General features: G+C 33.3%; 1 protein-coding gene across 2 annotated transcripts; it reads right to left on the bottom strand.

Annotated features, from left to right (window-relative positions):
* Nucleotides 1–293: 293 nt before the first annotated feature.
* On the bottom strand, nucleotides 294–24983 carry mts (protein phosphatase 2 catalytic subunit mts). 2 transcript variants are annotated; one of them, XM_090111909.1, is made up of 8 exons: nucleotides 24929–24983; nucleotides 24691–24801; nucleotides 18642–18851; nucleotides 11509–11813; nucleotides 5966–6151; nucleotides 5312–5365; nucleotides 4220–4303; nucleotides 294–3244 (listed from the first exon to the last, which is right to left on the bottom strand). In XM_090111909.1, exons 2-7 carry the CDS (start codon nucleotides 24790–24792, stop codon nucleotides 4231–4233), a joined length of 930 nt encoding a protein of 309 aa, XP_089968035.1. In that variant the 5' UTR covers nucleotides 24793–24801; nucleotides 24929–24983; the 3' UTR covers nucleotides 294–3244; nucleotides 4220–4230. The 2 variants fall into 2 exon arrangements, with proteins under 2 accessions (XP_089968035.1, XP_089968036.1); XM_090111910.1 differs by having other exon boundaries at nucleotides 24913–24931.
* Nucleotides 24984–25340: the final 357 nt, after the last annotated feature.

Raw genomic sequence — 25340 nt, 5'->3', positions numbered from 1 at the left:
CGATATAATATACGATCCGGTGTGGGCCGCCCAATGCACGTGCGCCGAACCCACACCGCTTTAGATTTAACCTCTTATCCTCTTTAATATTTTTTATTATATTTCCATATAAAAATGCTATACATTATTACGATAAGTTGTTCACTTCGCATTTCGTTTCGCCAGAGTACAGGGGAAGGGAATATTTTCGAGCTTATCTCCACTAACGACCTACGCAATGCCTTCATCCATAGGTATTTACATAATTACCTAAAATAATAATCGAATGAATATTATAATAATAAACGAAACCATTAAAGCTCCACGCTTGTGAAACATTTATTCCATGTTATACAGGTACTGTGGCACAACAGGAGGGAATTTTGAACAAACTCAATTTCAAAAAAATGCAATCGGATCTCATGACAGAATGAGGCGATACGCCAATAATAACCTTCATTATATTATAACATTTTTAATACTTTGACTAAGTCACGCGAATATATTAAATATACGGCGCAATCAGCCATTCTGTCACGAAAATAAATGCTTATTGTTATTTTTATTACAGAGACGAATGTACCCGTCATTTTATTGTGCTCGAGCGAAGCATACGATACTAACACATAAAAATAATATCAAACTGAAAAATACATATCAATATTTCTGTTAATTAATGTAAATTTATAATAACCAATAGAAAACGGAACATTGCGAACGCGAACTAAACATTTAGATGAGAAAATGCCACCTGTCTAATTCCATTGTATGGTGGTATGTCCATTCCGAGTTGGTGGAAAATAAAACTACTTTTTAGCAAATGTACGCTTTTTAATGAGGTCTAAATTGTCTTTGATACATAAGTAATACATATACAGTGTTCGCGCCGTCCGTCCTTGTGAAAATGAACATACCAGCATAATGTCGCGCGGAAGGCAAGTTTTAGCAACGCACTGCTGACATTTGAATTTGGAATCCCGCCGCCATTTTGGTTTTCCTTTTTTTTTCAATGCAAGCAATAGAATGCTAAGGCCCACGGATGCACACGCGTGACTGAAAGATTTATCTTTTGCAAATAATTATCATTTTATTGCTCGCATTAAACACGTTACAAGCAAGCCACCATCTTTAATTTATAATTACGAACACGCACTATAGAATAACAATTTTTCTTTTATATTACAACAGATCGTTTATAACGTAAAATGTGAGAATTAAATTTGACAACTACATAGGTCCAAAGAGTACGCGTGTGTTCTAAGTACATATACCTAAATAAATAAGTTTTATACAATACATAATGATAATAATAAAAATTAAAAAAAAAATTGTTCATCAAGTAAACGCTATAAACCGCCGCATACATTTTCCAAACGCCACATTATCGAGGCCAACTCTTTGTTGAAGTTAAGTCTCCGGCAATCAATATGTAATACATATGTATATTGTTATACACAAGTCCTATTAAACAGACGCACATTCACTTTTTAATAACGTAAAGAACACACGCATAGCCTTTAGTGTGAAAGATCCGTCGACGACATATTAATCCAACCGTTTTACGTCATGTAAAGTATAAAAAATCTCTCAAATGGACGCACGTTTCAATTTATTATATGTATTTGAAATCGTCGACACTACAGTTTATGTTGAACAAAATCGCTCTAAAGAGTTGTCAGGGGCAGTATTATGACCTCTTATTTCCAGTCAGTTTACGCCGTGAATTGAACTGACTGGCAAATTCATATTATATGTACCATAATTAACCATGGCTGGTTATTGCAATCATAATATGAATTTGCCAGTCAGTTCAATTCACTGCGTAAACTGTCTGGAAATAAGAGGTTATAATACGGCCCCAGTACTAAATGGGACTATTTTGTAGACTACCCTCATAAGCGATCACACAAGCGATATACAGATTGGTTATTTCTTGGTACCATCAACACATTTATTTAGGTAAAAATTTAATAGAAGATAGCGCGTCAACCACTTTGCGTGACCTTAACAATATTCGATACTTGTATTGCATTACAACGTATCTAGCAGTAATATGTGAGTTACATAAATAAAAATAAAAAATAATTTCGATAATAAACCTTCTGAATATTTTTATACAAATAGCAATCGTAAATTGTATTGTAATACATTATTGTTCAGAAAACATCATATCGATGATCATATAAGCTTTGGCTAATAGGTCACATTTGAAAGAGCCTAAGTAAATGGAAATAAAACCTGTTTATTAGCATCCCATACAAACTAGAATTTATGTAATATTTTGTATATTATTTCAAGTTCATACACACGCTAAAACATACAATTTTTATTTCAACTGATAAATTATACAAATAATATTAACAATTTAGAAATTATTTACGTTAAACAATATTTAATACTTCACACAGCCGCTAGAGGCGTTGTAGTATCATAACTACTACATAATATTTAAATTCACATAACCGTTAAACACGTTCCATACAAATGAAAATGTTGTGTGGTTTTATGAAACCACGGTAAAAGTGAAACTTTTCCGAACACTGCTTTATACCTACTCGGCAGCCGACCGTCACGCGACATGCGCTACACAGACCAAAAAGTTTGAGACGATGTAATAAAAGTTTCACTTTAAAAATAGCGCTGCGTCGAAGCTGCACTCCGTTGTTAAAATCAATAGAGTTACAAGATTTGTGGGTAGATACGGTTACATTTGCAAGGTCGACACAGTTTTCCAAGTGGACACGCTTGTTAGGGATCTAGGGGGTCGACGCACTTGCGGTTGGTTTAGAGTTTGACACGTTGCTATGTTGATGGGGGTCGACGGGGTTGCACAAGTCGACAAGGTTCTAGGGGGTCGATACGCTTGTTTAGGTGACATGGAGTCGACACGCTTGCTATATGTCCGTCTCGACGTAGTTATCCAATTTAACACGCTTGCAGTTGGGTTAGGGGTCGACACGGTTGCTATATCGAGTATCAACGGGGGGTCGACACGGTTGCCATGTGATGGTTGAAGGGAGGGTCGACACGGTTGCCATGTGATGGTTTACGGGGGGTCGACGCGGTTGCCATGTGTCAGGTTGACGGGGTTGCGGGTGTTGCGGGTGTTGCGGGGGGTTGCGGGTGTCAGTGGGCGGCGCGTGGCGGGCGCCAGTACCGGAAGGTGAAGATGAACCGCGCGCGGAGCTGCGGCCGCGAGCGGGCGCGGGGCCGCAGGCGAGACAGGCGCCGCCCGCTCGGCGCTGCTGCGACGTTGACGTCGCCACTGCAAATAGATACAAAAAATAAATATAAGTACAGGTGATATTAGCAAGGTATTAATTAATATCGCAAGGTGCACAGGTAAGTCGAGTAACCCGATCTCTTGCGCCTTTGACACCTGAATTGATTTATATAGTTAAAACAGAAAAAATTAATAAGCATTTTCAAAACTAGTATCTCAGATTCAAATAGTTAAAGAAGTAGATTGTTTTTTATATGTATGTTTTTTATCCCTTTCACACCTAACTTACTACCTAGGTGTGAAAGGGATAAAAAAACATACAGGCGTCATTCAATGTCATATTTTATTGTTACAAGTTAATGTTCATACTGAAATCTCCAGTTTATTAGATATAAGCTTCTTGGTATTAATTAACAAACAAACTTCACCAAGAATTCGTGCCGAAAAAGTAATGTTGACATGCATACTGCAATTGTTTAACTACTATATTATTATTTTTTTTAAATATTCTGCCTAGTGATGTAACGATACATGATTTTGCCGATACGATTACGATACCGATATCGATGGCTTGGTAGAAAAATAAATAGTGAATTATGCATAAAAGTTACCAACATTTAACAGAGACTCAACTGTAAATCGTATTCTTGCCAAACCAAAAAGCAAGCAGCAATTACTATTTTGCAAAGTCAGTTAAACTTTAACTAATAGACATACAATCAGTAATCAAAGTTTACTATTGGTAGAGTTTTTTCAGAAAACAAAGTGCCCGCGCGCGGGCGACCTCCCGCATCGTTCATTGGGCGCGGTTTTTTGAATTGTTTGATTTCGGTATCGGTTGTTTTATAATCGGTGATACCGATACATCGGCCGATATATCGGTATCGGTATCGGTATCGTTACATCCCTAATTCTGCCCAATACCATCTGAACATTAAACCGATAGAACAGTCCCCAACAACATTTAAGTATTGATCTGCCGATTATTAAATACATATAATAAAAGAATATACACACCTAGGGGCAGCCTACATGAAGTAATCCGGCGTCCGCCTCGTCACATGAGGCTCGCCGCGTCTCGGAGCCGGGTCGAATTGAAGGCTAAAAACACACACAATATTAATATACACCCTTATTTATTTCCAAATTAAATGATAACTATAGTGTTTGGTCATAAAACTTAAGTATCCACAGATTTGACGGTTATTACCGTTCGATATATTTGATATAAATCAAATATATTAGTCATCACTTTGCGCTTCTAATCATTCCAGAATCGTTGATAATTGGACTAATATTATAAAGTTTGTATGATTAAACTGCATACGATAAAATTGAAGGAAATTAGCAATCAGTTTCAACGTAAAAACAGTACAGTTATTAGTACATAACAAGTCAACACAAGATAGTCAACATAAGAAGAAGCAACTTTATAATATACAAAGTTGCTGTCGCTTTTTATCCTTGCTTATCTTTAAAACTACGCAACGGATTTTGATGAGGGTTGTTTTTTATAGATATTGGTTTCTGAGGAATGTTTATGTAGATAATTTGTTAAGTTTCATACAAAGCGGGCAAAGTCACGCGCGGTTATTTAGTACATCATTATATAATATTTACAGCAGTATTAAAGTCCCACGATAATACAGCATATTTTATAAAACGCACTATTCATCATATAACAGAAAACAGATAAACATGTCTTGTGACGTCACACCACAATTACTAATTGCACGCGCCTCACAATAAGGTCGGAAAGGTGACTTATTTTGGAAATCTAGCCTTTGATAACAATATGTGACTCAGTGTTTATATACTTATAGCGAAGACATAACAAAGCCAGTCATACTTTTGTTTACATAGAGCGAAATCTTTCCAAATGTGTTTATTGTTTAAAAATTAATGAGTCCTACAAATAAGTTAAAATGTTTATACAAAAATTCGTATCTGTTTTGATACTTTTTAAACACAAACATGCCTATTAAAAGCAGCTTTTTTTTAATTTTTTACCTTTCTATATCTTGAAGACACAATCACAATACACAAGCCACGTGTAACTATAACTCAAATGCAAATCGACTAATTAGCAGGACAGATTAGAATACTTACAACGAGTACTTAAGCGCATCATCCAATTCCATAATAGCGGCTTGGTTACCACATCTGTAAACAAACAATAACTATTACATAAATCTTATAATAATAAACATGTAATTATTTAATCACGCCATGAAATATTACTTCATTGCGTAATAATATTCAATAAATACTTAATGAACCATAATTACCTTAACCTTTTTATTTATATCACTAATATAATACATTTAGATTTCTGTTATGTCACTACATTCAAGCAATAAGAAATAAATTGGAGAAACACAGTGTAATGAAGGAAGTGACTTTTTTACCTGTTTTATTCTAAAAAAAATTCAGAAGAATGTTTGTTCCATATCAAAAAGCTTCTAAATTAAAATTAAGTTCATTAAATAATTTTTCACATTGAAGTAAACTCCAAATAAATAAAAAAAAATGGTTGTCTGTAAAGTCGGTTAACTGACGATAGTTGAACGTGACAACGTCCGATTGTGCTTCTTTGTCGTTCGTTCCGCGCTCTCGCTTGCACTTCAAGCCTTACATGGAACGCCTCAGAGCGAGGTAACGCCGCATGAGTCATGTTTTTTCGTGCGTGCAGCCGGCGCTATCGAATTATAAGACGTTGTCACGTCAAAAAGAATATGTTTATTCATCAAAAAACCACGTTACCTATAGCAATAGTTGGGCGCGGAGAATATGGTGACGACGTTGCGGTCGTGGCACCAGTTGTAGCCCTCCATCACGAGCTGGTGGGCGCGCGACACGAGCGTCAGCCCGTTGCTGTGGTTGAACGTCTCCGAGATGTCCTGCCCGAACGTGTAGCCGGCGCCGCGCGGCGATATTCCCCATCCGCCTCTGTGTGGACGCAATATTATGTCAAATCGTGGCTGTATGGAGGAAAGCCTTTGCTTTGTGGGTTCGAAATTTGATTTTTTTTCTGATGTTGGCGGGGATCATCGCTATTTTTGGTTTTGTTTAAAAAATACCTTTAAATTGTAAATGTAGTTTCAATCTTCGTAAATATGGGATTAGAACTTGCCTAAAATTAATGATATCTAAATTCTAGGACAAGAGGATCACAGATCCTATTGATGTGGACAATATAATATCACTGCTTGTGTATTTTGTTTACAAAAGCACTTGAATAAAGTTTCAAATATATTTTTGATGGTACAATGCGCAATAGTAAGCAAACCATTATATAATATTTAATTAAGTATATGCAATTTCCTTGTGGGAAGGTCAAATGTTACATATTAACCACAATATCATTCAAAATAGCAATAATATACCACACACCACTTATAAACAATTTATCATCAAATTCTATAAACAAAGTGCATATGGGACATTTTACGCGAAGCGGACACAGATTTCGGTTATATTTTAATATGTTACTCCTGTATATATCCTCGGTATGTATACGAAATATTTTTATTCAGTCATCAATTTATTTAAAAATTCCTTTTCTTGAACTGATAATTACATTCGAAGTCGCGCATGCCTCGCGCTTACTGACATCTGCCTGTATTTTGAAAACTAAGCTTCTAAATGAAAAAATATTTCGTATACATAACCGAGGATATATTTATACAGCTGTAACATACTAAAATATAACCGAAATCTGAAACCTGAACCTGAAATCTGTGTCCGCTTCGCGTGAAATGCCCCAATATGTTGTAGGTTTGGAATGAAAATCCCCAAACATAAAAGTGACCAAGGATGTGTTGTCAAGAACATGTACGTACTTGACTAACCTAATTGCGGAATCATGAATTAATATTTATAATACAAACATTAGCATAGGAAACATGGCTTATATTTATTCATCTACATCAAAAGTATTAACATCTGTTCTTTACTTTTATGTAGAATTTACATACTTATAGAAGTGTATATAAAAATACTACACGCGCTTAGTACGTTTTGAATTTTTCATTCATTTATTAATTTGACTTTCTTTGCAGCGACGTTCCCAAGAATGATGAAGATTGTGACGATGTTGAAAATATTGCGAAATAAAAACGAATGCTTTTCTTTTATTGAGATAAGATTATTTTTATTATGTACTTTCTATGTTTACTTTGATATCAAAACTAATACTTCTAGAATTAATCTAGTTTGAGTGTATATTTGCAAGTTCAATAACGAAACGACTAAACTATAATAAATGTGACTACCAGAAAATAAAATCTCACCTTGACCAAATAGACTGGGTTGCAGAATTATCAAAATCAGTGAATGTTGATGTAGCATTGGAAATTTTTTATAACACTTTGCTTGAGGTAATTAAAAAGTATACCCCCCTTACTTCTATCTCCAAAAGTAATCATCCCGTATGGTTTTCTCCTGCTCTCATAAACTGCCTTAGAGAAAAGTATAAGTACCACAAACTATTTAAAAAATACGCCAATCCGCGCGATTACGATACTTTTACCTTACTGCGGACGAGAGCTAAATCTCTAATGAAAACTTGCTACACTACCTTCATTACATCCATAGAAAATGAGATTGGTTCTAATATAAAAGCCTTCTGGAGGTTTGTGAATTCAAAGAAAGGCACTACTACGTACCCTAACATCATGAAATTCCAGGATCTGATGGCATCTGGCAGTCAAGAAATTTGTGATCTTCTGGCCAAGTATTTTAGCTCTGTTTACGAGAAGTCGGAGACAAATATCGATACAAATTTAGGTACCAGTTTTACTACAGATTGTCTTCAGGAGATCACACTGACAGATAACGAAGTCAGATTAAAATTGAAGCAGTTAGATCCTAACAAAAGCATGGGCCCAGATGGCATTCCTGCAAAACTATTTAAAACTTGTGCAGGGGAACTCTGTAAACCTCTCCAAATAATATACAACATGTCGTTAAGAACTGGAATTTTCCCTAATGAATGGAAAAAAGCGCATGTGGTTCCTATACATAAGTCGGGTGATCGCTCTGACTGTACAAATTACCGACCTATCAGTCTTTTATCGACAACAGCTAAGGTATTTGAATCACTTGTCTACGACCAAATCTATAGCCATATAAAATCTCTTATTTCCGATAATCAACACGGATTTGTCAGGGGGAGATCGACCATCAGTAATCTCCTTATATTCAAAAACTTTATATGCTCCTCATTTGCTAAACGCGGTCAAGTCGACTGCATCTATACCGACTTTAAAAAGGCATTTGATAAGGTCCATCACGAGGTTCTTTGCAACAAAATATCTTCATTTGGCATACATGGAAACCTTTTTCGCTGGATAAAGTCGTACTTAACGAAACGAAGTCAGATAGTTGTGATTGGTGGTCATAAATCCTCACCTTTTATTGCCTATTCTGGAGTACCGCAAGGTTCTCATTTAGGTCCCTTATTTTTCATAATGTTTATTAACGACCTTGCTCAAACCCTCAAATGTCCTTGCTTACTTTATGCAGATGACCTAAAAATTTTTAACACTATTCTATCTAAAAATGACAGTCATAAACTACAAATGGACCTCAATACTTTACTGGAATGGTGCAAGAACAATAGAATGTTTCTCAACCTTGATAAATGTTTTAGTATATCTTTCACCAATAAAAGTAAAAATATTATCAATTTTCAATACAAATTAAATGACCATGTTTTAGAAAATAAATGCGTTGCTAAAGATTTAGGTATACTTTTTGACCAAAAACTTTCATTCCGTGACCACTATGACCAGATGATTGGAAAAGCGCTCCGTATATTGGGTTTTATTTCTAGATTTTCAAAGGAATTCCTCAGACCATCTACATTTCTTTACCTTTATAATACTCTGGTACGCACGAATCTGGAATATGGGTCAATCATTTGGTCACCTTACTACCAGATTCATAATGACCGTATCGAGAGAGTACAGAAAAAAGCACTTCGATTGGTAAACTACAGATTCAACGCAGGAGACAAAATATCCTATGAAGATAAATTGGAGATGTTTAATGTCACGAAACTTTCAACGCGCCGACAGTACCAGGATCTTTTATTTCTTCATCATATCATACACTTTCATATTGACTGTCCAACTCTGCTCTCACTTCTTAATTTTAACATAAAACCTAATCCCAGACACCCTTCTCTCTTCTGCATAAATGTTTTAAAAAATAATACTTCTTTCTATAATCCCATGGTCCGTATGTGTCGCTTGTATAATGATTTAACTTCGCGTAAGCCAAACACAGAACTTGACGTATTTGATCCAAAACTGGGTAAATTTAAAAATCAGGTCAAAACCGTGCTCAAGTCTAATCTACAAGTTCTATGATATTTTAATCTTTAACTTCCATAGTTCTGAGATACTTTAATGTTTATTGGACATAATTCATTATTATACTGTGATGAAATGTAATGAATTGTATTTTATGTGATTGAATGTAATGTAGGTATTTATTGGTTTTACTGTATTTTATGTGATTTAATGTATTGTAGCTATATTGATATATTTATCTGTACTATAATTTAGATCCAATTTACTTTTTGACATGTATTTAAAAACAAAAAAATTACTTGATCTATGAATTGTTTGAATTGTTTGAATGAATTGTTGATAATTTAATCTTTGACTGCCATAGTTTCTTAGATACTTTACTAATTGTTAGACATAATTTATTGTTATACTGTGATGGAATGTAACGAATTGTATTTTATGTGATTGAATGTTATGTAGGTATTTATTGATTTAACTATATTTTAAGTGATTTAGTGTACTGTACTTAGCTATATTGATGTGATATTTATCTGTAGGTACTATGATTAATTAGATTCAACTTATTTTATGGCATGTATTTTTGGAAATTATTTTACTTGATCTATGAATTGTGCTAATTAATGTAATTTTTAATAATTTTTTTTTCCCTCAACTATGCTGTGTGCATACAATTAATTGGTTGGCATTTCACCGCAACATGTAATTAAATTTGTGTATAACGAGGCAAAATTGTCAGCTGTGGTGTGCACCTTATTAAATAAATAAATAAATAAGTTTATAACAATTAGTCTTCAAAGTAGCAAACTGATTCGCCTTAATAGTATACGCGCTTTTCGCTAAAACCGCGAAGCAAAACTAGTACATTATAAGTAAGATATAAGACAATCATATCTACTCAGTAATAGCATTCACAAGATTATTATTAACATCACAATAGTTAACATAAATAAAATCGATAGTGGACAGCTATTTCCGTCGATATCTAGATGTGGGCCAGATTTAGACGGTGCAATATAGCCGTAATGTTGTGCAGTTTTATCTGATTTCTATTTATTGGATCAAACGTTAGAAATGTCTTGATAAACAATACTAGCTGTTGGGTTTGACGTCGTTTATGATAAGTAGGGTTCGGCAATTTTGTGCACTTAAATACTTTTATGATTAAAAATTGCATGTCAATGCTTTATAATAAAATAAATATTTATTTATAACTCTTCACCTTATGAATTATAGGACAGCTTTGCTAGTGAAGAGTGGAATACACTCAAAATATTTTCGTATACATAAAAGTAGTATTTAGTTTTCTTTTTACATTAAGTTGTGTACAGAACACGACATTGAAATTAGCATGTGTATACTAATGAGTGATAATTGCTTTAGTTTTGTAAAAATTAGCACGTGTTGCATCATATGCAATATGCATATCTCAAGTTATCTTTCATCTTTATCCTAACTATTTTAACCAGTCACTTTAATTGAGATATTTTTGTACACAGCAATTGATGAGTCTTCATACTTTGATGTTATTTACTTTTGCAATCCTATATATATAATGAATCAATCATAAATTAAGCTCCATTGCATTAAAAGCATTACACAAAGTTCAATATACATATTTCTGAATTTCGTATAATTCATCCATCTTGCTTTATATCCCAGAAACATTATTACCAGGATTAGGATAAACACCATAATTATTATATGTATAAGAATTAAGACTCATATGCAGTAGAATCCTTTTATTATGACTCCGGTTATATTGACCAAGGTTGGTTTTCATATAAAATTCTTTACAAAAAGTCGGATAAAATGACTTCGTTTATGACATGTCGTTTATTGTGACCAATTTTTAAAATTGTCCGGTTACAGTGACCGAAATGATTTCTAACACTTTCGACAGTGTTGTTTGTAAACCTATAAATAATTACTTGTGTTAATTTGTCTTTTCTTAACGTGTTTGTGTGTGTATTGCTTTTCCTTATTTCTCACCTATCATCGGGGTCACTCCAGAGCAGGTCGCACATGGGCCCCTCGTGCGGCACCTCCTGCACGCGGTCCAGCGCTCTGATGTGGTCGAGCGTGTCGATCGACGGACTGAGCCCACCGTGCAGGCAGAAGATCTGACCATCAACCAATGCCGTTAGCGGCAGAAAGTCGAACAGATCCGTGAAGTGCCTCCACACGGACGCGTTGCCGTATTTGCGGAGGCACTCGTCGTAGAAGCCGTACACTTGCGTGATCTGACGCGACTCGTGGTTGCCGCGGAGGATCGTTATTCTCTCGCGGTATCTGACCTGCAATGTTTTGTGAATGATGTGAAGTCGGTACGGGTTTCTTTAATATTTTAACATAAACACATAAATAAAGGGCATGGGATGTGCCTTATCGCTAAGGTAGCGGTAGACAACCTGGTGGTCAAGCAGAAGCAGTGTCCTATAGATAGAATACTGGGATGTAATATAGATTTGTTTCGTTTTGTAGAACTTATTGTTGATGTTTTATTTAGGTGTTGCTGACGTAGTCGACAATAAAAAAATTGCAGTTAAATCATTGAGTAATTCATAGTGTCTTTGTACTTCAAGTATTGTGCGTTTATGGAACATATTGCTTTTGTTGTTAATTGTTATTTAATTATACAGGGTGTAATCGTTAAATGTGCAGAGGCGATTATTTCGTGACTATAACAGATATAAAAAAAAAAACTTTAAACTGATATTGAAAGAACCTAATGAGTAAAATGACAATAATAACTTTTTAAAAATAAAACGAGAATTATCCAAAAATGTTACATGAAACTCTCCCATACGATTACACCCTGTATAAACCAATTACTGTGTGCAATCAAATCATATGAGATATTTGCAAAGATCATTGAAATAATAATTGTTTTACATGTTCATAAATGTAAACAAATAACAATATTTATACAACGCTTTCAATCTTACCGAATTTCTGCAAATACAAATGTACTTGTTTTAACATTCAGAAGCTATTAATAAAATCCCACGATTTTACACGCCTTAAGCACGTGAAGCTATCATTCAAACTACGTTTAGTGGGGTGATACCAATGTGTATGTGCCAATATTTGATTACGCGTATGCAATGACACATGTACCGGGAACAAGAAAGGAAGTTCCGACGAACGTAAACCAATTAAATTCTGATAACTATCAGTGAAATATTTTATTCTTTCATATATTTAATCGCAGTCACGGCTGAGCTAAACGACCTTGACTAAGTAGTTCATATGATAATTAAATGAGAATACTTGTAAAATACAAATATTTTATATGTATTGTGTGGTTTTAAAACGAGTGTGTTCATATATCCAGTTATTTTAAAATTAAAAGGTTTTAAAAACATGCAAGGCGTTTACAAGTTACCTACAGAATATTCATGTTCTTATACATTTTAATAACTCGGATTCTGAACGATTTATTTCGATCGATTATACATTAATTATTTCATTCATTTGTATTCATCGTTGTGATTTTGAGGTCAAACGTCTGCAGTTATGACCTACTTATGTGCAGCGTTATTTGCTTATATTGATTTGTACCAAGTTAGAATATCGCTTATATCTATCGTGTATATTGTCACTGTTCCGTATAGAGATAAGTTTTTGTTTGCTATAAACTATAAAGGTAGTTTTAACACTTTTTGTGTTTTCAAGACTTCCTCAAAGATCGTCATGATAGCTACTACCGCTTGGACGCTTGACACAATGTAAAGTTACTAATTACTAGAGCGAACAATTTGTAAAATTTGTGTCGTGTTTAATCAGTATGTGGTGAACCTTGTTAGTGGATAATGTTCACTAATAAGCTATATCTATACAGAAGAAACGCAAACTCCCTGTAAACATGCAAAAAATGTGTAACATTCAAAAACCAAACTATGATGTCATAGAATTTTATACAGTGATAATTTGAATTTTCCGCCCAGTGGATTCAAAGAGCATTTACAACTTCAGCTCAAATTGAGAAATACAATCAATGTATATGAATAAAACATGCACATAAAGAATTAAAAGGATCACCATAATATTTAAAAACCATAATATTTATGCTGAAAGCTACAATTGAATAAATAAATAAATAAATCATTTATTTCACATAATTTTTTTTACAAATTAGAGTGACCCTGGCTCCTAAGATAGTAAGAACTGTTTTTCAGGAGCCTGTGTCTTCCATTTACAGTTATACGACACGAAAAAAATCAGTGAATATCACCTAAATTTGATTAAAAATAAAAACAAACATAGAACGCTCTGCGCCCATATAATGTGATGTAAGTATGTAAGTATACAGTATACTAACTAACCCTTAGAGCGTAGACGCACTATGCGGGTAGCCGCATTGCGGGTAGCCGTCCGGCTGACCGCAAGCACAATTATGTACGTAATATTCATTTCTATGCGCACTGTGCGGTCTGCGGTAGCCGCATCGCAGTGCGCATAGAAATGAATATTACGTACATAATTGTGCTTGCGGTCAGCCGGACGGCTACCCGCAATGCGGCTACCCGCATAGTGCGTATACGCTCTTAGTTATTTAGGTTATAACTATCGATAAAAGATAGACATCACTTCCGAAACAAAGTCAGAGGCTATTGCAAGCCACGCCCGCTCACAACAAAAGTATTGTCAACGATACATATTATTAGTGTTGCCGAACTATCGATAGTTTGACTATCGATAGTTGACCTTGAAAATAAGTCAGAATATCGATAGCACTATCGATAGTATCGATATTATCGATACTATCGATACTACCGATAGCGTTAATCATGGAATACTATTGATGAACTGCAATAGTATCGATAAAATCGATAGTATTGATTGCCAATAGTTGCTATACTATCGATACTGTCGATAGTATCGATACTATTGCTACTGAATATTGCAACTACAATCGATACTATCGATTAGGGATGTAACGATACCGATACCGATACCGATATATCGGCCGATATAATCGGCAAGCCGATATATCGGTATCGCCGATAATAAATCAACCGATACCGATATTTTTTTATTAAATTCTTTCTTTTCTTTTATGTTTTTGCATTGTATTCATTCATATTGTTTTATTTCTGTTTCTGTAATAGTGTTAAGGAAGAGCGGAACCTCCTGACACAAGCATTTTATTTGCTTACTATCACAAATTTGTTTATGTAAAGGAAAGAAATAAATAATTTTGAATTTTTTTAATTTTTATCGTGATAACGTTTTTAAAATCGTTTTAGTCGGGTGACATGTTCATAAACTTGTGTCACACCAAAACCTCACGAGCGCGATCGCAGGTATAACGAGAGAGAGACGGACCGATCTCCCGTTTCATCTCGAGCGCTGCCACTGCATTATGTTATCACGTAAACATCTCGATCGTAAACCTACTTTACAAACAACCAATTTTTTTGATATCAAAAAATTCAAAAACCCGCGCCCAATGAACGATGCGGGAGGCCGCCCGCGCGTGCGCACTTTGTTTTCTGAAAAAACTCTACCAATAGTAAACTTTTATTAGGTACTGATTGTATGTGTATTACTTAAAGTTTAACTGACTTTGTAAAATAATAATACTAAAATAAATGGTTTTGTTGTTTTTTGATTTGGCATTTTTATTTAAAAGAATACGATTAACAGTTGTCTCTGTTAAATGTTGGTAACTTTTTATGCATAATTCACTATTTATTTTTCTACCAAGCCAACGATATCGGTATCGGTATCGGTATCGCCGATACATTACTACAAATATCAGTATCGGTATCGTATCGGCATAATCATGTATCGTTACATCCCTACTATCGATAGTACTGATACTATCGATAGTTTTGAGCTATCGATAGTAGTAAATTGTGCAATAGTATTGTTCACGATTTCTTGGTATAATGGGTCAGTCAGTGCCACCGACCCATATTATGACTCAGTTTAAAAGTTAAGACTAGTATTTGGTTTAATCGTTGTAATAAAGAGACTTTCTTTTTTTCCTATTGTTTTGTGGGATCGTTTAATATTATTGATAAAGCAATACTATCGAGAAAAAGGTCACTATCGATGGGACGATATTATCGATAGTATCGACACTATCGATAGTATCGATAGTTCGTTCGATATTGAGCTTCGATAGTATCGATACTATCGATGGTATTGCTATGTGTCGATAGTATTTACGCTTATAGGACTATCGATAGTATCGACACTATCGATAGTATCGATAGTGCTATCGATACTATTGCTTTTCCCCAACTATCGATAGTTAATCGATAGACTATCGATAGTGGACTATCGAGCGGCAACACTACATATTATGATTCGCACTTTATCTCGGGACGTACATTGAACTTGGGACACAGGTCATGTAGTCTTGACGGGCAGCAATGACACTATAACTTGTTACTTGTATCATCACAGTACAGAGTACCAGTGCAGTGTAACGAGACTATTGAATGTCCATTATAGTGTACACTTTGTATCGAGTATTTTCCAACACTTTTGGCTGCCTAGTGCAACAACGAAGTTTGTAGCCTAAACATTATTTAAATAAATATTTTCAGGGACGATAATGTTAACAGAATGAAATGACATCAGCCAAAACGTTCCAACCCATAAATTCAAGGAAAAAAGTGCATTTTCTGAAGAACAAATTTAAGCGCCCACAAGTTGACATGGTTTATAGTTTTCCGTAGAATATAATATATCGTCGCGTGACCACGTCGGTGAAGGCTAAATGTCAATCAAGAATGCTTAAAAATACCGATGGAAAAGTGTGGCAACGCCATTTTGGGGAAAAGTATTTATTATTATTATTGTTCCATTTACTTACGAATTACTTTGAAACTTATTATTTTCTACTATAATAGTAATAGCAGTATGCATAATGCATATGCTGTTACAAACCGCTACCACTAAAAATAATTATCTTTAAAATATGAAAAAAAAAACAACTTATATTAATTATATCAGTCTCATTAATTGAAGGCGGAGGAAAACAAGTCATTAAAATATCTCGCACAATCGGAGAATCCCTTGTTATTGTTTGATACATTAAACATTAAAAATAGATATGAGCAACGGTATATTTGATGAAAGCAAACTGACTGATAATACGCTAATGATAAGCGATATTAACGTCCAAATCTTATCATCACGTCCTCTCACCTAGAAAGCGCTCACACTTCGGTCAATGATTTGTAAGCTAGGATTTCTCTCGGTTTATTAGTGCGTGTCTTCTGTTACAATGTGCCCGTACAGTAATTCGATATAATTTACCTCTCATTCATTAATGCACCCTTTGTATACGACTATTATTAAGTAGCAATTAGCAAATATATAATTATTCATGAGTGAAATAGTTGAACTACATATCGAGAATTGGAGTTTTTACAATATGTAATTAGCCTTTTATGGATTTAATGGTTATATGGAAGAACATTGATGAGAATTCGAATCAATCTTATATAGCGTCTGGTACAATATGTCCTTTACATTGACAACATATATTTTGATAAGTCGCAAAACGAGGATAGTTATGTACAACTACCTGCAACCAAAACGCTTTTACATAAGCCCAATAGAGTGCGCACGGTTGGCCATCAATTAGGTTATTATAAACAAATCTGGTACAGATATAGGAAACAGAATTAAAACAATAGATGCAATCATGTTACCGACAGAATGTGTTCGACGAATATTACAAACAGATGACGCAGTTATACAACTTATAAAGGATGCCTTCACAATGAATCCATACGAAAATGAGTCAAGTGAACTGTTATCACATGGAGCGTATCACCAATGACAATGTTTATATTATAATCCTATATTGTATGAGCAATTAAGATACATATTTATTATTTGTAAGACCAGTGCCAACTAGCTTACCGTTGCTTTGAGAAATGTACTCAAATTCTACTAATTATGTTAAGTACCTATGCCTAGGATATATCTTGGCCATATCATGAAGCTGTATAAGCTCAATTTATTTTAATATTAAATTACATATTTAATTCAATAAAAAATGTATGAAGGAATATACACGTGGAACGTGGAAGGAATATACACGTATAAAATACACGTGGAAAAAATGTATGAAGGAATCTAATGAATTCATAAAAATATTTGCTATTCACTAGGCTATAGTTTAAACATAGGTACTATATATTTTAGGAAAATATACACAGCTAACTAATGATATAACTTTCACAACCGCATAAATTCATCTTTATTAAAAACATTGAAGCTCCTGAAAATTGTGCAGCAACTGAACTCGAGTATAATTGCATTTTGAGATGAAAAACTGAGTATTTTCGTTTGAATTTTTATAAAAGAACTTTGCATTGAAATGCATAGTTTTTATCGCATTAAAACAGTTACAAAAAAGGATTGAAACTTAACACAATGGGATAAGAAGTTTTAAATTTAAAATAGTCTCAGGTCTAAAAATGCAATATGTTCTGTAAAAAGCGGCATTTACTTATGCATCGAGTCTAGCAGCTGAGATTGTGCACACAATCTACATATTTCAATATACCTTTAAGAATTTATCACGTAAACTTTAGTCAGACTGTTCTTTTAGAACTGTATAGAAACTCCAGCTGTACGTGACAAAACATAGGCACATTATGTACGAATTAAAATTGCCACCGTCAATTGTTTCTCCCAAACACCAATCAAGAACTTGTCTCGTCCATTTACAGTTAACAGGTTTGTTGCTTTTTGTCGCGCGTCACTCGAATTAACATTGTGCATAGATCGATGTCTTCGAGTGTATTTTATGTATTTTTTATTAATTACCAATTGAATGTCAATAAACCAATGATAGCTTTGATTATACACGAGCTTTAGAAAATGAACATTTCCAAAGTTAAATATCCCTATAAAGTCACAATAACTTCCCAAGTAATTCTTCAATTTTGATAACAATCGACCATTTCCAAACAGAGGAGTAAGAGAAAAACATTTGCAAGTTGGATTTACGTATCAATCACGTAGGAACTGTGTACGCATGTGTGTGTGGGTGTGTGCGCATGTGTGCGTGCGTGTGTGTGCGAGCGCGAACATTGTATGTATTTGCGTATGCTTGTGCGTGCGTCTGTGAGTTGTGTGCATCCACGTACCTTAAGTGCAACGAGCAGCGTGACCGTCTCGACGCTGTAGTAGCCGCGGTCGACATAGTCGCCCATGAACAGGTAGTTGGTGTCCGGGGATCGGCCGCCGATGCGGAACAACTCCATCAGATCGTGGAACTGGCCGTGCACGTCCCCGCAGACGGTGACCGGGCATTGTACCTCTTGGACGTTCGACTCTTTCGTTAGAATCTCTTTTGCCTGGAAAACGGAGGGCCGGTGTATAGACTTGTTGCAACAGCGCGAACTATTGGACATAATATTTTGATTGATGATTAGATAGTGGGAGTTGGGACTATAATTGATAATTTTTATAAAAATACAATAATGTTTTATGATTGCTAGTTATTACCGCCCGCTTTGTCTAAAACCTAATAAATTATATACTAAAACCTTGCTCTTGAATCTATTAAAAAAAGCGCATCAACATCCGTTGTGTAGTTTTAAAGATTTAAGCATACATAGGGACATAGGGACATAGGGACAGAGAAAGCGACTTTGTTTTCTACTGTGTAGTGATAGTGATTTAATACTCATAATAATAATGTGCTAAGTTTCTCTTTAGTGAACTCTTTATAACATTCAATAATGTCTTAATGATATCTTAACAAACTACATATTTATATTTATGAAATAATATATGTCCCTTTGTACAAGATAGACTATTTTTCTCAAGCTTATATTATTCATTTTGCATATCACATACATATGTAAATTGTAACGTGCCTTTTTTATGCCATAAATCTTTGTTTTGTTCACTCGCTTCAAAATTACTTACTTGACTTAAAACATAAATAATTATATTCATATATCATTCTTAATTTAGTTAAGAGCGTGACAAATTAAAAATGTTAATTAATGCAGCACTATGAAGACATGAGGTCATTCTGTTCAGGTAAGTTTTATTATTGATGAAGTCTGCAGATATACAGTTTATTATCTTTGTATAGTTTATACTTTATACAATCATCACTAAAGCAACAAAGCCTTGCACAATAATAAAATATTCAGGGTCTTTCTCGGCGAAAAATATCTGACTTTCATATGCTCATAATAGTTGAACTTGCAGTATATTTTGTACGAAGGTCTCATGTTTAAACATTTTCACTAAGAAAAAAGAAGCGGAGGGGTGAAACGAGTAGGTATACGAGAATAATTAACCAGACGGTCGGTTCTGTAATCAAGCATAAAATCTTTTGATTAATATTACACAGCGATTCATTCAATCCCTCGCTTCACAGTCGAGTTGGATCGAGGCAGACGCATAGGGGGCATCCACGAGCGCAATTGAAATAAATATAATAATAGAAATGTGCATCACTCAATCAATGTCTACTAGTGTATTCTATACACAGAAAGTTACATATAAATATGCATCCGTTCTTTCATATGAGGCAAAAGTAAAAGTCACGCTGCTTCAATTTCCTCGAGTGGAATCGTCAGGCGGCGGGCACATCCTTAAGTCGTTCAATGTAAATGTGGGCGGGGTTATTTATAAAGATTTCCTTTACCGCAGCAGTTCTATCGTAACAAGATGAACGTAATTGATCTAACTTTTACATAACACTATTGACCTCCGGCGATTGGAGAGCGACGTGTCTTGTCTTTAGATCTTTTTCAGGCTTTTTTTATCAAAGTGGGGCAACCGTGTACGAGACTTTGAGGATTCGCGAAAAGCCCTACATCCAAAGCAGCGAAAACTCACTTGTAAACAGGACCACGTATTGTTGCTAAGTGTACTTTAGCTACGTTTTTAGAGCACAGCCTCGCAAGCCAGCGAGTAATAATGCTCCAAAAATGTGGCATACAAATACGGAATGAATTTAAAGGCCTATTCGAGTTCTTTTTGCTGATACTGCGCTTTTCAAAAGGGAGCTATATTACAGTCTCCTTTGTTTTCTAGTATAAAAAGCGGAGTAACCTGCGACTTCCCATTTCGATATTCCTATTCCTATATAATATATTATGATACCCGTGAGAAAACATAAAAGTACTTAGAATTTCTGTTTACGAATATCAAAAACTGGTCTGAAATCGATATTTATTAGAGTATAGACGAATATATAATTACTATTTACACATTTGAAATAGACCTATTTAAATGAAAAAAGATAGTCTGTGCCATCAGTTGACACATTATTTGTACAGAGACTGCAATATCCGCCGTGATAAAAATTATAATTTGATGGAAAATTTCACAACGTAGTTCTACAATTAGCAAAATTATTATGCCAAAAAATTATTGAGCTAAAAGAGCACTGCCAAAATTAATCTAATCGTATTAAGATTTTATATCTATGTTATCCTAACAATAAATACTAGTTCAGATTATGTAAGTTTACTGACAGGAAATCCAACTTCCTGTTTAATATTATGTACTTGAGGGAATTTTAATTTGATACTGCAATTAGAGAAAAGGTCATAAATTTAGCACAATATGAATATTGTAAAACAGATGTACAATGGTCTGAGTCTGATAATCCTACATAAATATATTATAAAGAATAGAGTGATGTACCTATTAGATGAACTTAGAAAGAAGCTAGAAATTCCATTATACCAAAAACGTATAAGTTTAGAGACGAGACCTAAATTAAATATGGCACATCCTACGCGTCCACCAAATAAAGAATTTGTTGAAGTTTACAAAAGAAAGTATTATGTCCATATCGAATTCAAACTAAGAGAGAATTTAAAAGTATTTAGGGTTTTTATATCAACGAGGTTATTGGCTTAAAAACATACGCCCTTGGAACGAAGCAGCTGGCAATTCCAGTAGTTTACGAAGTAAAATACGGTTTTTACGGCCATTCTTGGGATGGCTCAAAAATTGAGATGGATTACAAAACGACGAACTACACTGACACAGTACGTCATATTTTTAGGAAGTATTATTAGATTAATCTCGCAAATATTTTTACTTTTGAAGAAACGAAAAAAATAATGTTGATGGCATTCCATATTCCATGTTCTTTTAAGAAGAGCTTCACAGAGGTTAAATGATCATTTCAGCTTCATAATGAACGTTATGTAAACTTCTTTCGCATACATAAAACTGTAATACGCATTTTATCGGATGAAGGACTATGTAACATTTACATCACATGAGTTGCACAATGGCTAAGAAGCAGAACCAAAAAATGTATTACATTATTTAACATGGTTAGACATTTTACCAAACATACCTATATTGTATGTAAATACATTGAATACCTAATATACAAACATAAAAATTTTTGCTTAAAAAATTACCCTTGACTTTGAGATGTAAAATGTTATCTATACTAATAATATTATGTTTGAACAAGCTTATCTCAGCATCAACTAGACTAATTGCTATAGAATGAACTGTTCCATTGTTTGTACATATTTTATATCTAATTAATATAATAAGAACAATCCTGAAAGCTATTTAAATAAACTAAGATTTCACTATAGAAAAACCATTAAAACGTGGAAAAAAGCAACGGATGTAAACTATATTCTATTCATCAAAATGTTTTATCATTACATATGCACAAAATGCATAAAGCAGAATTAAGATATACACTTAGATAGTATATTATGAAGGAGATAGATAACCTTTACGCACTCAATGTTATTCCAAGCGAGTCAGGAAATTTTAATTAAAAATGCATATAAAATCAATTTCATTCAAAATCTATCAATATATACTTAATCTATCCTTCAATATCTAGGAAATATACATCGACAATTTAATTTGTTTCGAAAATGTTCAAATGCTGACAATATTGTTCATTATAATATGTACCTTATTTCAGTTAGAAATTGATAAATGTTGTTTATTTGGGAGATTCACATTTTTGTCAATATATTTTATCAGTGTTATTTGTACATAATTTCAGGTGACCGTAAATAATACAAGATTTTGTCCCTTATGTAAATAATCCAAGTATTTATTGAGTTAATACATAACTTAATGTTATTTTTGGAACACTAATTTGTTTATTTACATTACTTACATATAAGAAAAATTTGAAAAAATTTGCATAAGATGGTAACATAACAATTCTCATTAGATTCTGATGTGACTAATCAAGCTAAAACTTAGTATGTATTTAAAAAGAAACACAGATTTATTGTTGCAATTGTGATAACATCATGTAAAGATGGTATATTATTCTAAAACTATACACAGTCTCCCGATTACACACACCTACCATTACACTAAGGCATAAACATATGATTAAACAATGTAAAATATAAAAGAAAAATTACTTTTAAATATTTTTTTTGCATGAATATTGTGCAAAATGCTGAATTTGTTAAATCGCATATTTTACTTTGATATATGTATTATGTACATAGAAATACATAATAATAAACAATGTATATAAGATGTAGTGACCATGGCCAAATTGTTTACTAATATTTGGAAATACTACAGAAGGCCATACAAGTTTTTATCCTTATCAAAAGAAATGAATAATTTATAATCATATTTTCATAATTCATTAACTACCTTAAAAATATAAATAACATCTAATAATGTATAAATATACTTTTTCGAGGGTAACTATTGAAAAAAGTTATATTCATTGAATATAAATCAATGAATGAAAGTCATTGAACTATGTATAATGAAATGAGGCAGTGACCTTGAAGTGAGTGCATCCATTTTAATATTTATAAGTGAACAAGTTTGAAAAAACCCATTTAATATTTAAATATCTTCTACTTTCTTATTATACTGTTAGACAATAAACAAAAAATACTGTTAAAATACATTTCTGTAACATTAAAATAATATGAAAACACAAAACAAATATTTTTTTTTTCAAAAAGGACAACATAGATAGAAATATAAAATAATATTGCCATGAATAATAGTTGTACCAAACATAAAAATATATGTGTATTTCATAGCATGAATTAGTGTATGTTAACTGTATGCTTGAACCAAAACATCATACATTTTAAAGGATGAAGATCTACCAAATTGCCCATATTAAAACAACTTTTTAAACAGAAATTTAAAAAAAAATATGAGCTACTCATGTATATTTTTTACACACAAAAAGCTGTATTTAAAAGGTTATTTTACTAAGGCAAACATAAGTGCTTTTGTTCTTAATGAGTATAGATTAAAATAGTTATGATAAAAATCTGATTATAATGTGTTCTATGATATTGTTGTCTTACTTTTGAAAATAGACAAACAAGCGATTTTTAATAATAAATGCAGTTTTGCATTGTAATTTTTTGGCTACAATGATTTAACTATTATTTATTTAATAACTGGAATCCACATAACAGGAGGTTTCAGTAATGATTAATTTTAATCAGTATTGTACAGATGATTACAGATAATACTTTATTAATAAAAACAAAAGGAAAATGACATAAAAACTGTTAATTATGTTTATTTTTTAAATGTTTCTATTGTGATTTACTGTTTAAGTATTTTCAAAATCTATATTGTTTTGTGTATGTATATTTGAATGTTCTAGTAGGAAATATGTATTATGTTTATAAATTGATATATTGCATGATAAACATGATAATATTATATGTATATATGGTAATTAATAAGTATTAAGCTACATTGAAATACATAAATACCTAGGCTGCAAATTATTTTGTTAAAATATTTGAACATATAGATCAGTTATAACAACAAACAAAAACCAACATGAAACGATCAGGATCAAATAATAAAAACAATTGTTAGCATCATTTCCGTATCTAGTCTAAAAATATCTTGTTCAATTTGGCTAATATCAACTGAAATCTAAATTCAATGTCTGGGTGTGGTATACCGATGAATACGCGAGTTTCTATGAACCGAGTGAGAATACCAATATGAAAATTATTTCCACGGAATTGACTACCCATCATCTTACAATAACGATTAACTAGTAACCACTATACAACACACATACGCGTTCTCGGATCGAGTCTATGTAAGTACATGAATCATTCAATATAACTACAGGTAAGCCTCTAACCTATCAAACACTGATCTCTATACATTAATCAAAGATGAATCTTTGTGAAAACAAAATTTTATTAAAATTACCTTATCGCACAACGTTTTCACTTGATTTTCTGTCAATTGCTTGCATTCGTTTAGCTGTTCTATCCATTGATCCAGTTCCTTTAACGACGCCTTGTCCTCCATATTTTGTGGCTGTGAAATTAACGCCCAAGACGTTAACTTAGTTTTTAGATATTTTTAACTATTTAATGTACACAAAACCATGCGAATTTTATATTTTACACTGTGTCTAGAAATACTGACTTTGGTAGACACTTACAAAATGGCGTAGATACTACTTGCGTGACGTCAATTTGGTTCAAAAAAGAGCGACAATCGCCTCCAAGCGGACCATATTGGTACTAAGTATGACGCTTAGTTCAGCTGCGTTCAAAATATCACGTTTAATAAGAGTTATTGACCTTTTTAGGCTATAAAAATCCCTTTTTTTATTAATGTTTACTCTATTCAGGGCACTTTATGATTTAATTTCAATAATATGCTTACTTTATATATTTCCTTGGTAAAGATCCGACGAAACATTAAATAAAGGTTCATGAAACGTACAATCGTGTATTATATTTAGTATTGTAGTAAGTTTATTTGTGCTCTGCCCTACTCCTATCCTTTACTTAATATCTCTCTGTACAACCGGTTGTCTGGAAGAAATCGCTATTTAGCGATAAGGCCGC

Source organism: Colias eurytheme, chromosome 17, assembly GCF_061535395.1.
Source record: "Colias eurytheme isolate Ceu_HAF_F1 chromosome 17, ilColEury1 Martin Lab GWU primary, whole genome shotgun sequence".
NCBI lineage: Eukaryota > Metazoa > Arthropoda > Insecta > Lepidoptera > Pieridae > Colias > Colias eurytheme.
Note: the sequence above shows the minus strand (reverse complement) of the source record. Positions and strands in the feature narration are given on the sequence as shown.

Excerpts from the sequence above, each read along its gene's own strand:
- mts (XM_090111909.1), bottom strand. The coding sequence starts at position 24,792 with ATGGAGGACAAGGCGTCGTTAAAGGAACTGGATCAATGGATAGAACAG. Across the intron at positions 11,814-18,641 it reads CGCTGCTCGTTGCACTTAAG|GTCAGATACCGCGAGAGAAT; the intron begins GTACGTGGATGC and ends AAAACATTGCAG. Across the intron at positions 6,152-11,508 it reads TGGAGTGACCCCGATGATAG|AGGCGGATGGGGAATATCGC; the intron begins GTGAGAAATAAG and ends GCGTCCACACAG.